Consider the following 16,842-nt stretch of genomic DNA (forward strand, 5'->3'; position numbering starts at 1 on the left):
TGTACATGTATCTGGTAAATAATTTATATAATAAATAATTTATCAAGGAAGAAATCATGGTTGTGCAAGGCTCGTTTTGTGCAAACATTTACTGGAGCACTTTCGACAGAGACTTTCAACACCAGGACTCCAACAAGTCTCTTGAACTCCGGCACACATTTACTGGAGAGCTTTGGTGGTATGTAGATTTATTATATATTGTGTGCTTGATTTTTATCCGTGATTAAGGATTGTGAGTGGAGTTTTTGCGTACCTGGCTTTTCATGATTGTAGATTGTATAGTTGCTTGAGTTTTCAAGTCTTGACGTTGCTTACAAGATTGAGGAATTTACCATTAGAATAGTTAAGTTTGCCAGAAAAGTTCTATTACGTCTTAATTCAAGTGAAATATGTATAAATATTGGTTTGGTCAAAAACATTATTCCCTTGGTATTCTTTCGAGCATTATCTCCGTCGAGGGTAAAGCTGTAATTTTGGATCAAAGACCGATAAATTCCATGATACGTTTTCCATTGATTTCTTCCTTGAATTTTCGGATGATATTTTTGTTTGTCGGCGCAGTGGAACGGCATGTGACGTCCACAGTCCAATAAATCAAAAACAGTTCTCGATGATCGAACATGTTCTGGTAAAAATCTTCTGTTTAAATTTCGTAGACGAGGCTATCTGTCTCTCATGAGCAGCTTTGAGGACCTTGAATAGTTACCCAGCTTAAGAATGTGTTCTCTGGATTCGATCGCGACGAGGTTTTCGCGGAAGATTTTCATTTGAAGAAAGGCATCTTCGGCGATTCTCCTTTTTACAACTACTGACAGATTGAGCCCATGCTGTGCGATAAGACAGATACAATTCTTCGCAATAGGACTGAACGAGCTGCTGATTGTAACGTGAATTTGTTTCAAATGCAGTTCCAACAAACTGATATGACATTAATGATTTTGAATGGCACAGCTGACGCTCTCATCTAAAAACCGTCAGAGGATTGGATTGTTAAAATTATGGTCGTTTATAGGCAGATACTGCTATGTGCGAATACTTTAGTTGTGGGCTTTTGTATACTCATTAATTTAGTTGTATTGACTAAATGTTGTATATACTACCAAAGCAAAACGAGGGTGACACTGTCCTGATTGCCTACTGCATCTTTTCTGCCCACCTCATTTTGTTCTTCCAGCTGTTGGTTAGATTTCTCATGTCCAACCAGCTGTCACATTCGCTTCGTTTTATCAAACATATTCCTAGTTGCCCTTCTTTTTTCGGGCGGTCCCTATGTTAATGACAAAGATGTGTTAGTAGTGTTTCCGATTTGAGTGTATATGGGGTTTCCTACTAAGTAGTTAGTTCTGGCAGTGTACTGTGCGTACGTCTTTCTTTTGATCGATTTTGGTGCTCTTAATTTGGGTCTCGCATTAAGCAGTGTTTTTTCAGGGCCCCAGTTTTAGGCTGAAGATGACATTCGCGTGTCAGATTGAAATCCTATGTACGTATGAAGTAGGATGAGATAAATATGTTATTTCAAAATCTTGATATATGTGCTGTCGTATGTTTGTGCTATATGTTTAGAACGGGTGAGAGAGGTTGTTTCCTTTCTTGTATGTATGCTATATGTGTGTGCTATGTAGTATGTATACTATATATGCATATGTTGGATTCTGTGCTAAATGTATGCTGTATATATTACACATGGCTTGTTATCTATTTTTTTTTTTGTGGGGGGGGTCATTGTTACGGTCATCATATAATTGGGAATGGGGTGTCAAAAACTTTCTTATCGTTTTTTTTTTATAGTCCTAGGAAGGGCATTGTACTTTGTCCTGGTGTTATTTCCTCTGCTTCTTCCCGGTGTTCTCTTCTTTTCCTTGCTCTTCCCCTGTCCCTTCTGAGCTTTCTTCTCCGCTACTGTAGTAGTTTTCCTCACCCTCTGTTATTAACATCTGCGCCATCCCGTTTGTCTTATCCTCTTTTTCGTTTCCTTCATCATCCTTGTTTTCCCCCTTCTTCAGCTATTCGTCTTCTTCTCATTCTGTTTCTGCTCTAAATGCGCCCTCCGTTTATTATTCCTTTCTTGTTATCTTATGGTTTGCCTCTTCATGCTATTTTTGAAATGAATGCTAGGAGATCGTTACATGTAGCTCCTAAGTTTTTGTCTTCGGTCCCGAGATATTCAGGATAATTTTTGGGTAAACCAAAAGTTTTTTTAGGGGTTTTGTTTGCAATATTTTTAACACTTACTTTCTTTGTCATACTACAGTTGACATTTAGCACATGTTTAAAGAGTCGGACAGAGTGGGCATCAAGTTGTGTGAACAACCAAACTATTTGGTCAAAAAAAGGCTTATAACAAAGTTGGCCGTACAAAGCGGCGGAGGGGGGGGGGTGCTGATGCGAAGGAGGCGGAACAAGCCAAACATGTGAAACCATATTTTGTTAATTTAGGTTTATAACAAAATTAAGAGTGGGAATAGACCACTTCTCTATATTTTTTTTTTTAATTTTTTTTTTTATTAACCCCGTAATAGGTTGACCAATGGGTCGGGGAACCATCCCAGGGTCACCTTACAATCAAACATTTCTGGTTATCAGATAATCTAGAGATAATAAATATGATCTACAGAGAAAGTAAAAAAGAAAACACACACACACACACACACACACACACACACACACACACACACGCATATACACATGCATATGGCACACAATCTAGGTGACATGGCCTTTGTGATATTACAGTATTTTGTTCCTGTTTACCATCAAGTCAGAGACAAGTTAAATGTTCATTGTTGAGGTCCATTTTGGAAGAAATTGGTCCTCTTTTTTATTTACCTTAGCAGTGTATTTTTCAATGTTCTTATGCATTGCAACTATTTGCTTAAAAGCAAAAATAGAAGGATTTTTCATATTGAATCTGCAAGTATAAATATAATATTTTGCCAAAATAAGCAGAAAATTACCCAAACTGTCCAGTTGTTCACTTCCTAAAAATGTTTCTTTTTTGGACAGATGTACAATATTTGGGCAAAAAGGTGCAAAAACTTCAATAAAACGGTACCAAAACTGTGAAGTAATACTGCAGTCATAAAAGAGATGCTCAATATTTTCAGTTTCACTCTTACAGAAAGTACATTTGTTGTCATCTTTTATGTTAATTCTTTTAAGAAAATCATTAGTAGCGATTATTCTATGGATTAATTTAAAGTTAAAAGAGATCAACTTGGTATCCTTGGTACAGCATTTTGCACGGCTATATATATCAGACCACTCCTCACTACTTATATTTTTATTAAATACTTGCATCCAAGTTTCTTGCTTCGCAGTGTGTTGCCTGTTAGCTTCCTGTAAAAGATCTTTGTAAACAAACTTGAGTGAATCTTGTTTTCGCAAGTTCGTTATTTTATCCTCCTGCTTATCAAACTTATTATGTACTAGGTGGTTTTTTATGGCATCTTTCCATGCTTTAGGAATTCTGGATATTAAGGAGAAGCATTTCAAGAAATCATCGCTTCCAGTTGTTTGTTTTATTATCTCAAAAGGTATTAAATTACCGTGATCATCTACTAGATCGTTCAGAATTTCAAAACCATCTCCTGTTCAGGATTTGTATTGATAGATCATTTTAGGGGGGACAAAATTTAAAATACTCATTGATAGATACTCGTTAGGACTTTGCGGTTCTTCTTTCCATTTAGATACTGCCAAAATTACATCTCTCCAAAAACTATTTTTAATGAACTTACTAAATTCTTCTAATTTCCTTCTCCGTAAATTCCAAATATCCTTTTTATTTCTGAGTATAGTTGTATTGACTAAGTTCTGCCACGTTCCATTTTCCTTTTCCAGCAATCTTTTAACCCATCTTAACTTAATATACCTAATGAATGAAAATATGTATATCATATTTAGTCCTCCCTCGTTTTCTGGGGAAACTAGTATATCACGTTTTATTCTCTCTACTTTTCCACCCCATACAAATTTAAATAACGTGCGATTTAGTTCTGCTTCAACTTTTGCTGATGTGTTAGGAAGTGCTGAAAAAAGATGTATGAATATGGGCAGAACAAGAGTCTCTACAGCAATTACTTTACCAACTATTGACAGATGTCTTTGACTCCAGCTTGCCAGTATTCGTTTTGCCTTTGTTAGTTTCTTCATATAATTAATTTCCACCATCTGTTGTAAATCTGGAGAAAATTCTATGCCAAGGAGTGTAAAGTTAGAAGAGGACCAAATTAGGCCCATTTCGGGACATATTCTTTCATTAGAAAATTTCCTGTTTCCAATCCAAATAGCTTTTGTTTTTGTTATGTTACATTTAAGTCCCGATAACAGAGAAAAACCTTGCAAGATATTCATAGTTGCTTCAAGAGAAAAACTAGATCCATCAAGAAGAATAAAAGCGTCATCGGCATACTGACCCAATTTATATTCACTGGCGTCAAAGATTACTCCCCGTACATCCACGTTTTGCTTTAAAGTTATAGCTAAAATCTCAACCCCAATGATAAACAAATAAGGTGCAAAGGGATCTCCTTGACGGCATCCTCTTTCAAGTCTAAAAAAAGATGACATATGTCCATTATTTATAACACAACTATTAGGAATGAAAGACATCGACGTTGTTCGTGACAAAGCTTTCGGTGCCTTTGGTGATGTTACTGGTAAAGCACTCTCAGCTATCCGAGACAGAATCGCACAATTAATACTATGAAAATCGCAGCCAGTAAATCTGCTCAGTACCAAAGTGACGTCAGCAAGTGTGAGGGAAATAATAAATCAAGCTGAAAATAAACGGTTGAAGGAATTAGCTGGTGTGCCACTGACAAAACAACCAAGCTGCCGAGAGAGAGAAAAATATAACATCAAGTCTGATAGCAGGAAGTGGTCTGACTCAACGTCGTTATTGATCCACGAGAGATAAGTAATTAATCGTGAAGATCTCGAGAGATCCTAGGCAAATCATTTAAGGCAAGAGTAAATATAATAACATGTTCAAGCGTGTGTCTGATCCGGCATTTGATATGGACTCCTCAAGATGAATCAGTGCGTGATTATCAGTATTATTTTATGATGTACATGTGAGACTCGAACTACAAGTTGAGGATACAAGCAGATATTTCTTCCCTAACGATGTATTTATTGAGATCGGAGGTCAGCTTCGGGAATGCAGACACTGCATCATATGGAGTTGGAGATCGAGATGGTTTCGTTAATAATTGTGTTATGGCGTTGTTTCACAGTGCCACATACATGAAAACGTCGACGTTGCTACGCCGATTATTGGGCTAGCGCGATACAGTTATTTGCCGTCCGCTGGTCTGTCAATGATGTTCACCAAGGATACCACTGATCAACCATAGAGTAGCAAAGTGAGAATGAATGCCGCCGGAACTCAAGTCGCATCAATGAATGAAAATTTCAATAATGAATTCGCTGCACGTCGATCGATGTTGAACGATGAAGAAACATTTTCATGTGCAATTATATACATCTTTGGATTTTATAGAGGTGTTTTAAAAATTATTTTCGGTACTAATTCAATGTGGTGCTTGTGCGAAATTGTACTGACAACGACGCAATCTAGTAATGTGCTGGGGTTGATGGTGATAAGGTGATACTAATAAAACTTTCGTTGTTGATGCCAACAATGGCACCATCGTTGACTGAAGAACAACGGATGATCTCTTTCATGGATAGTGGAGGAACAAGTCAACGCTGTTATGGTTGACGGTGACCGCAGACAGTATTAAAAGTTATGTTGCTGGGTTATTTACATGGCCGATAGGTTATTTCAGCACCACGACATATATTCATAGTGCTTCAGGATAACACTGAAGGATTCACGGGAGCGAATTCAAAGGTGTTTGACAGGCTTGGGGCTAGTGAATATTCTCTACGTATAAATAGAAAGAACCATTTGAAGAAAAATTATTGAATTTTGATAACAATCATGTTGCACGTGCATACCATCGTTTTATGACATTTATGGGGCCGTGATCGGAATGTTTTTCTGGTTTGCAGATATCTCAGAGGGATTTCACAGCAATATATCCGATCTATTATTTCTAACTGGAATACTTGGATTTGTTTAGATAATCTGTCGTTCACATGCATCTTCGAGTTCGTATAGCACAACCAGCTATTGGTAATTATAGAGCAATCGCTGTAATATTATCCGATAAAACAATTCTGCTCGAGGGTGTTGGTGAACGAATGAGGGTCGTGGGTGCATCTGTGGACAATATGTAATTCGATCGCAAGCGGTCCGCAATTAAATCACACATCAGGTTGCATAAATGTCATATCGACACGTCAATGTTACTCTGACACCTGGTCAGATTAGAAGGCTATAATCAACATCGAAATATAATTCTGGAATAAAAATATTACAGAAATCAACAGAAGTTGCTAGGCCCAAATAAATTATCACTGACATAACGTCAGGCACTTCAATGACGCCAAGAAATCAAAGACCGATATTAGACTTAGTCTTTCTGCGACTGCCATTTATGATATAGCAAAGACTGGTGGTATATTTCCACTTTTTGCAGCTATACCAGCATTTATTGCTGTTGTAGCCCCGGCTGTTGCAAAGGCAGCCTCACGTGGTGCCATTGGAACTGTAGCCGGGATGACATTGAGCAATGTGATGGGTCAGGGTCTAGGTACCTCAAAATAAAACACGGACAGGGTCTACGACTGCCAGGAACAATTCCGTCACGTTAATGCCCCTTCACAACCTTACAATTAGTTGATCGATTGATTAGCGCCATATAATAATTTGACATAGAACACAAAGAAAATGAAAAATGTGCAGAGAACTTTCGTAAATAAAGCAGAAAAAGAAATACAGCCGATTTTGGCGTTTGCTAGTTTTTTATGGTAATAAAATATGTTCAGTGCTTAAATATTACGTAATCCGGATGGACAATTGACACAACGTCACCATTTTGTGCTTAGAACGTTGAAAAACTATGTGTCCTCATCACATACAGAACTAATTTCGTATGGCATTAATTTCACGGCTCTGGAAGCTAAGCAGGTAAGAATGTGTGTAGGAAACAACATCTTGAAACCAGAAACCTGTCGAGGTCTACACATTCATCGCTTAAGAATGGAGTCTATAATGTGGACATAAATCTCACCATCTTACTGTGTTGACAAAAAAACATTAATTTTAAGAACAAGTTCTGAAATCGTAGCATCAAATTAGATGTATTCATTGATTAAAAATGACCCACCTGCCCCATATCCGTCAAGTTGTTTCCCAACAGACGTTGCATCACCACTACCTGGCCAACCCATGTACTCGCTCCCTGTGCATACTGTGAAATAAATAAATAAATAAATAAATAAATAAACAAATAATGAAATAAACAAATAAATAATAAAAAAGGAAAGCAAAAAGGAAAAACTGGTTTTAAGTGTTATTTATTTTTAAATAAATAAATAAATAAATAGAGTGAAGGAATGAAGTTGGTAAGAAAGAAAAGAATTGGTTTTGAGTGTTATTTAATTGTGAAAATACTTAAATAAGTCAAAATTAAAAATAAGTAGATATCTATGGGCAAAACTAAGTACGAAGGTATGTAATTATTATTCTGAATTGGTCTGTATTTAACTTATGTGAAAAGGTTGTTTGATATGTTTTGTTTGACATACCTTGCTATTACAGTCACACAGAAAAATGAAAACTAGAATAATCTAAAATCGATGAGGACGTCACTACATAATACGAGTCTTGACAACTCGACATGGTCTCAAATTGATGAGGGCGTTATCTACACAATACGAATCATGGAAACTCGACATTTTCTCAAATCGATGAAGGCGTCCCGTATATGATATGAGTCATGAAAACTCGACATGGTCTTGAATCGAAAGAATCATCTACACCATATGAGTTGTGAAAACTCGACATGGTCTTGAATCGAATAGGACATCATCTACATGATACAAGTCGAGAAAACTCAACATGGTCTCAAATCAATGAGGGCTTCTTGTACATGATAAGAGTCATGAAAATTCGAAATGGTCTCGAATCGATGAGTACGTCATCTCCAAAATATTAGACTAGTCAAGAAACGAAACAGGCTCTTCAGCGATGTTAACGGATTTCAGTTTTGAGATGCTACCGCAAGATCGTGGGCATCTCATACATTGGCCTTGTAACCAACAAAGAGGTCCACTACAGGATCCAACGTGCATTCGTAGCAGAGGAAGACCTCTTGACCGCTGTAAAAATGCGCAAACTGAAGTGGTACATTCATGTCTCAAGATCATTTGGACTGGCTAAACCAATCCTTCAAGGTACAGTGCGAGAGTGCAGAAGAAGAATCAGATAGAAAAAGAGGTGGGAGGACAACATATGGAGTGGACAGGTATAGGATTTGGACATTCCCAAAGGGCAGTAGAGAACAGGGAAAGTTTGAGAGAATTGGTTGTAAAGTCATATGTGGTACCCCAACGACCTCTTGGGTTAAGGGATTGATGATAATGATGATGATGAAAGATATATAATTATTACATTGTCAAAATTCTCTTGAATGCCAAGCATTTTCTTAACTTTGAAATAGCCGTCTGGTGTAAATATTAGTTAGTCCGAAAATACTTCTACTAATTATGTTGGTGATATAGATTTGCAGATCTGAATAGTTCACTTCCTATATTGCTGTTTAACAGATACTGATCGATTACATTCAAAACTAAACCATGAAACACGTACGGATCTCATACAAATGGTTTTTACCAATTGAAAAAAAGACGTTTCTGCCCCCACCCCGCCCAAAAAAACTACTTAAATATGATATAAATATTCCTATGTAAAGCTATGTATATAGGAAGATATTGGGAATATAATGTTTACATTTTATCACCTGTTTATATTATACGAAGAAAATATTCGATTAAATTAAAGGTTTTCGAGAAACGTTATAAATTGTTTAGCTACTCCATTTCATTGGTCTTTATAGCAAGTTGGAGACTGAACGTTTTAATTCCCCCACCATCAATAGAATAATATCATAGTCTCACATAAGCCATGAGGAAACATCTCTCTCTCTCTCTCTCTCTCGAAATAGTAACGCTAAACAAAACTCCAGCAGAACCAAACAAATTTTACTGGTCGGGTAATGAGTGTGAAGTATCAGAATTACAAAACCGACTGCAAATATTACGATTCTTTCAGCTGTTTACTTGATAAATAAAATAGGTAAGTAAATATAAGAAGAACAGTATGGCAGTAAAACAAAGCAAATAACTTTTTGATTCGACGTATTTCTCTATGGAACATTTTTTCCAAACATTTATCATAAAACATCACGTTTTAGAAATCTGTACACATGCATAGATGAATCAGTAGCTAAATATTATAGAGAAAGGGAGGCATGAAGAACAACACGACACTGAGATTGTACGTATTTCTCTGCGTGACAAAGGTACGATATGTAAATTAAAAACGTGTAGATAGCCATCTTAAGTGAATGCTGTATTGGGCATACCTGTGCACGGTGCCTTAAACAAACTTGAAATTTCGAAATTATTCAATAGTTAACAGCTAAAAGTAGCCAAATAATCGTTTTCTGTTGCCTTTGAAACATTTTGGAAACGTACAACTCAACCAAGAACTTTATCCCAGTGTGTATAGTGTACTTATTTCTTACACAAGTGTAGGTTTGCGATGTTGCCTTTGAAAAGTTTTGGATAGGCATAACTCAACCAAGAACTTTATCCCACTGTGTATAGTGTACTTGTTTCTTACAAAGTGTAGGTTTGCGAAGATGAATAAAGCATGTGAATAAAAATTATTCTTTAAATCCGTTCAAAGGACAAAATAGATCCGAATTGTTTTAGACAAGTGTCTTTAATTCTAACCAAAAACAAGACTTGTAAAGGTATAACGAAATCAAATGTTTTTCATCGCAAAACAGAGTAACATTGTTCTCCAGCCCTTCTGTGTTATGAGTTGAGGAAGGATCTAAATTTCATTGCAGCTGTTTTCACTATACAGGAAACTGTACAAAAGAACTTGCATAGCCTTTTAAGATAATTGATATTGTTCGGAAAATGAGCTACGATTTAACTTCTATACGTTTTGAGTGCAGCCTTAAACATCTTTTCTTCATTAGCAGTCATAATTTTTAACGTTCTATCTAGGCGTGTTGTAATAAATTCTACGATGTCAATAATTATTTCTTTCAAGCAAGAAGAATATGCAATTTGCACCATTCCATTCAGCTAAAATGAATAGGGATAGTCGACTGATTTTTTGGATACTACAGTCTTTAAAGGATCTAATGTCATGGTAACGGGTTTATTAGACACGGATGTCTTTTTTAGCCTATGGACACGCATCAATTCCTATAGAAATCTTCCTCCAATCCATATCATATTATCGGTGGAATTCTACAATCACAGATTAGTATATGTCGTAGACTTTCTATTTCAGTGGAGAATTTTCCGAGGGCGACAAAAGCTTTGATTAAGGCGCTTTTGATAAGAGGAAAGAGCTTACTAGAAAGGTTTCTAAGAAAATTACACTGAAATTATGAAGGAAGTCAATACATATGCTTTCAGAACAGCTACAGCTTACCACATTAGACGTTGTAGTAAATACCCAATTGTTTTTAACTTCTTTTTCGAGATATACTAATAACCAACTATATCCATGAAAAAAACAACGTAACACTTGTCTGCCTAATTTTCTGCACATAGTGTGGCAAACACTATACTTGGCGAACTAGCCTGACACTTAGAGACCGTTTCACCTCACACAAATTTTATATTAACCACAACGAAAATAAATCAGTGGCAAATCACTTTAACAGCACAGACAATTCGCTGAACGATTGAATCAGATACAAAAGGAAAAAGCTCACCAGAAGTGATTTATTAGATCAAGAAATTGAAAACTTTAAGCCACTGGAGTCATAATAGAAAAGTACACATGAATTTCAATAAAGCTGCATGCTCGTTACATGGATGATAATAATGCAGTGACACGTTTGAAAGTATTAGAAAAGTGATATAGGAATTGTACCACAGTTCGGGTGGTATATATTTAAAATAACACACACACACACACACACACACATATATATATATATATATATATATATATATATATATATATATATATATATAACAACTTAGAGTAAAGACACAAGTAGTGATCAAGCAAACAATGTCTGAGTTGAAACTTTGTTCTTATGGCCCACCTTGAAGAACGACACGTTGAACTCTAAAAGTGTTGCTAAGTATTGGTATCACGGTACTAACAGTTTTTCCAAAGAATTTAATTTTAAAAATGTATCAATTAAATATATACTCTGTTCCACATTGGCATGTGCACCGTATTCTAAGATGTCAATAGCTGACTGACTGATTGAGAATCCACAACATCATCCTACGTTACTTCCACAATACTCAACAGAGCTAACTCCGTTAGAAATGTACTGGAGATAGACACTGGGATATTCAAGAAAAACCGTCACTCGACAGCAGTCACAAAAATTCCAACTATAGGAGGAATAAAAACTATTAACAACTAAATTGATATAATTTAAATTTATCACTGTGACTCAACTTTCTTATGAAAATTACAAGATATAAACACCAACAACTTTTACAAAAAAAGCAATTACAGCTTGCCTAAACGATTGTTTAATGCTTCTTTTGTTCCCAAACTATCAACGTTTGTCCACTTTTCATAGTACTACAGGTTCTCCTAATGTGCCTTTTGAAAAAATTAACTAGCATCACATATTTATTCCCTTGGAGGATTGTTTACAAATGATAATTATATGGTCCGGTAACACGAGTTTTGACGTTGTTTTGGTAACATTAAGAAATCTGTTTGCAAAAATAACAATTTGATCAAGTTTACGTTACCCATAACAATAAACAACTGCGTCGAAGGAATGTTGAAACAAATCGATCAGCTATATCGTACAAAACGAATTTCCGTGATAAATACGAAATAAAAGGATAAATTAGAATATAAATATTTTGTTCATTGATAACGCCCAATATTGGTCACAAATTAATACTAAAGTTTGTACTGAGCAGTTTGAGACTTACATTCAAATTAAAAGAGACAAACAATAAATCAGGTGTTAAATTCCCTTGAATTCTAATTAATTAATGATCAGTGATATATTCATTCATGGTGTATACTTTAAACTAATAACTTGTACCATTGTAAAGCAATAATTATTTTTCTGACAAATAACAGTATTGATCATAGTTCAAAAAGAGTGTTCATCAAAAAAAAAATTTGTCTGAAAAAATAGCAGCTTTGATGATATTTAAAAAGAGTTTACATTTTAATTTCAATGTGGAAGAATGTAATGCTTAAAGAAATTGTAAACAGGAAATATTTTACAAAGATGGTCAATGTACGAACAGTTCATAGAGATGTATGGTATATATCTGCCAGCTATTTGAATCACCCGTTTCTTGCCTGAGTCTGCATACTGGCAAGCAAACATATGCTTTCCAATGTATATTACAAAACCGTAAAGATGGCATATATATATATATATATATATATATATATATATATATATATATATATATATATATATATATATATATATATATATATATATATATATATATATATAAAGCTAAGTTTAAAAGTATGTACATCAATCAGTTTCCTTCTCTGTCCCATTTTTCTTTCTTTTATAAGATTTTATCTATAATTTAACAGTGACACACAATCATTGTTCAGAATTGCCAGCAGGGCTTGTCTTAGCAAAAGTGGTTTTAATACTGTGATAATATTTAATGTATCACATGTATGTGTAACATTCTTCATGGAAATGTGTGTGTGTGGAAATGTGTGTGTGTGTGTGTGTGTGTGTGTGTGTGTGTTTCGTAAGATATTCTATTAAATATTTGGCAGGAATATTAAGTTTTGCAACAAAAATATTTAAACAGAGGAAACAAGAAATAAAACTTTGCTAACGCTAAACAATTACAGTCATACCTTGAGATTGGACGTATTTCTCTGTGATACAAAAGCACAACAGCGAAATATAAAACTAATATCCAGTCGTCGTAACTTAGTGTATCATTGGGCCTGTGATGTTAAATCCAGTATGGTGCAACACTCATTTTCAAATGCCAATTATTGCCATATTTTTGAAGAGTTAACAGCTGAAAGCATCCAGACAATCGTTATGGTATCACCTTGGGAAATTAAACGAAAATGTACACCTTATCTACAAACTTGATATTGTTTGTGAATGAAAGCAAAAAAGTGGGGTAATGTATATGGATAAATATCTTAATAAAGGCGACCCTTCAAGCCGTTAAAGACAAGACAAAATAGAACCAAATAAAATGTACCCAATACCCTTTGTGATTAATCATACATAAGTGTTTTGAAATCGTATTCACAAGTAGGATCAATTGTTTTTCAAAATTAGAAGAAAGTTCGTTTTTCTGACCGTTGCAGAATGCTCTGAATTGCACGACGAATGTTATCATCATACATGATACATTGTATAATAATTTAGAAATAAATGGGAAACATTTTGTAGCCATTCTCGATAATCAGAAATCATTTTGTCCTGCTTGACATGATGGGCTAACGTCCCAACTGCTTCCTTTAGGATTCCGTGTTATGCATGGGGTACTATTTGCAGTTCATACTTACGTGATGTATATTTAATTCATATTATGTGCTTGACTTTTGACCGTGATTGAGGGTAGAATTTTGCCATACTTGATCATTGTCATGTATTGTCTAACGGACTTTTTTCATAGTTTCAAAATGGTATACAATATGTTTACTAAAATTTATGTTAAGGCCTGATGTTGGTTACGAACTAATGAAAGCGATAGTTTTCCAGAACATTATGTTGCTTCGTTGGCAATGTGACACTTTGCATATAATGCTTTAGTAAAGAAGTTTTCATTCCTGTTTCACACTAGATTCAGTATACTGGTTGGAGAGAACATTTTGAATCTCAATAGCCTATATTTGACCAGTAAGTCTCTATCTTCTCTGTAGTATTACATTAAAGGAATTGCAAATATTAAACACCGATATGACTGGATTTAAGCAAGCTTCCGCATCAGAAAGAATCTTGAAAATGCGAATTCAGCTAGAGAAAACGGAGATGCAGAACGAGAAAAAAAAAGACGTGGAAGAGTAAATGTAGAGGGATAGGAGAGAAGAGAGTAAGAGAAATACAATACAGGCATTCCTTCGAACACTCCCCTTTCCAAACAAGTTCAGGTTTTGATATTACCAAAAATATTAGGTTAGTTCACTATTAAAAGAAAAGAAGCAAATAAATATTTTCCGCAAAATCATGTTGATGTTGCTAATATTTATTGATTTGGGTAAAGAATGTGAATGAGAAAGTCTTTGTGTTGTGATCAGAATGGCCTCCGTTTTATCATCATTCATCTGCAGCTTGTTACATATCACCCATGATTTCACATCAGAAATGCACCTCTCTACACATTGGATGGTAGGATCAACTTCCGTAGGGTGGCTAAATTTGTATATTTTGGTGTCATCAGCGTACAATTGGTGAGATACTGGATGATGAGCTATGACACTTGAGAGCGACTGAGTGTATACAATGAACAGAAGAGGTCCAAGAACAGACCCCCATGGAACACCACAACATAGATCAACTGGGCTGGAGTGTATTCCATTTACAGATAAAATTTGTGTCCTGTTGACCAAGTAGGACTTGAACCACAGTAAGGCTGTATCATGAATGCCAAATACATGCTGGAGACGGTGAAGTAATATATCATGGTCTATTGTGTCTAATCCTGCAGACAAATCAAGGAGGTTGATGACTGTAATCTTTCCGCTATCCAACGCAGAGAGAATGTCATTAACTACTTTTAGAAGAGTGGTTTTATTACTGTGGCAGTTGTGATATGAAGATTGTACATTGTTGAAATCAGATGAGATACAAGCTGGGATAGAACAACCTTTTCTAGGATTTATTATATGAATGGGAGATTAGAAACTGGTAGGTAGTTCTTTAAATCGTTATGGTCTAGTGTTGGTTTCTTCAGCAGAGGCTTTACAATGGCAGTTTTGAAAGATGGTGGGAATTCCCTGGATGAGAGATAGGTATTAATAACATCAGTTAGTGAAGGCAATACTGAATCTAAGCACTCAGTCAGCAGTGATGTTGGAATTGGATCAAGTTTACATGACTTTGATGCACTCTTCATCACGATTGTACATACGAAATCCATAGAGACAGGTTAAAATGATGCTAAAGGTTGCTGCTCAAATTCTGTATCGCAACTGAATGGTAACGACGAGTCAATTACAATTGTGATGTCAAGCTTATCTCTAATGGTTTGTACTTTGTCACGGAAGAAATTTGCAAACATGTCTGGAAGGTCGACTGGAGAGAAGGTAATTGGAAGTGGTGTATATTTGTTCCTTGACATTAGCTTGTTAGTAATATCGAAGCGCTCTTTGCAGCTGGAACTTTCAATGATCTTAGTAGTGTAGGGGGCTGATTTCGCTGCATGGACTATATTTGTGACATTCTTCTAAGCGTCTTCATAGATTTGCTTATGAATAGTGAGTCTGGTGGAAAGTCAAAGCCTCTCAGCTTTACGGCGGTCTCTTTTAGCAGTGCGAAGATGGTCCCTAACACTGCTATACCATGGATACACTTTTGAATTGATACTCTGCACTTGGTAGCTGGGGCATGTTTGTCGAGCAATGAACGCATGCAGTTATCGATTTGTTCAGCGGTAGGAGGTAAGCAAGTTGTTAGGTTTACTTGGATGTCGTTTGGTTCTAATTATCGTACGAGGTTTCTCTTAATAGCAAATAAAGGTGGAGTGTTAGGGACTGATACGTCAATATGGCATATAATGCAGAGGTGATCTGATGCAATGTCATGGGATATCAGGGAGGACCGTAGAATGATATCATCAGGTCTATGAAGAATCCAGTCTAAACTGTGATCATGTTAATGGGTGGATTGGTTAACTGACTGTTTGAGGTTGAAAACATCAATGGAATCTATGAGTTTTGATGTTTGGGTTTCCGGGACAGTCAAAGTGAAAGTTGAAATCTCCAAGAATAATCAGGTTGCCACCTATCGAATTTCCATAGTCCAGGAGATTCGGATACTGCTCCAAAAAAAGCGATTCAGCCAGCTTGTTTTTCTTCTACTAGGAGGAGGGCGGTCTAGACAGAGCAAATGGACTGACCTTTGCTCCAGTGTGAGTGTGGTTTGGACTAGTTCAAACGATGTGTGGTCGAAATCGAATATTGTGGTTTGGTTAAGACGTTTGATCATATAGTTCTTTGTGATGAAAGCAATTCCAGCTCCGCGAGAATTACGGGGTAACGACTTGATGGAGTAACCAGTGGGTGTTAGATCCGCACACTTGGGCTCATCACCTGATGTTATTAGCCATGTTTCTTTCATGAAGAAGACGTCAATATTCTGGTCGTTGTTAAAATTAACTATTTCTGTGCGGTATTCCGGTGGTCCTACTGACTGGGCATTGAATAATGCAATACGCAAAGGTATCTCTTGGATAGTTGACACAAAGGTTGACGAATGAATAGGGATTTTAATTATTTTATCTAAATTAACGGTCGAATTTGTTTTAAATAGTTGAGCCTAAATAAGGGAGATAACTGGAATTCTTCTTCCTGTTCTAAACCGGCCAGCTTTGAAACAACGTTTCTTTTTTTCTTTTTTTTTTTTGTTTTGCTTCTGTTTACATTTAGGTAATGATGAATGTAGTCCCAGTTCCTTTAGTCTAGAGCACAATGTAGTGTGGAGAGCCAAGGAGTGATCATTTAAAGCAATTAATGAGGGTCCATCATAG

The 16,842-nt window shown here is 35.8% G+C and overlaps 1 protein-coding gene across 1 annotated transcript in view; it reads right to left on the bottom strand.

The window, feature by feature from the left end:
• LOC149774465 (cadherin-23-like) overlaps positions 1–16,842 on the bottom strand; it is a 106,218-nt gene that overhangs the window by 66,177 nt on the left and 23,199 nt on the right. Inside the window, exon 2 of the mRNA XM_089945123.1 lies at positions 7,239–7,322. Within this exon, the coding sequence (XP_089801249.1) occupies positions 7,239–7,322 (84 nt within the window). The remainder of the gene's footprint in view (positions 1–7,238; positions 7,323–16,842) is intronic.

The sequence above is a fragment of the Sinohyriopsis cumingii genome, unplaced genomic scaffold (assembly GCF_028554795.1).
Source record: "Sinohyriopsis cumingii isolate HCF-2022 unplaced genomic scaffold, ASM2855479v2 utg000229l, whole genome shotgun sequence".
Lineage (NCBI taxonomy): Eukaryota > Metazoa > Mollusca > Bivalvia > Unionida > Unionidae > Sinohyriopsis > Sinohyriopsis cumingii.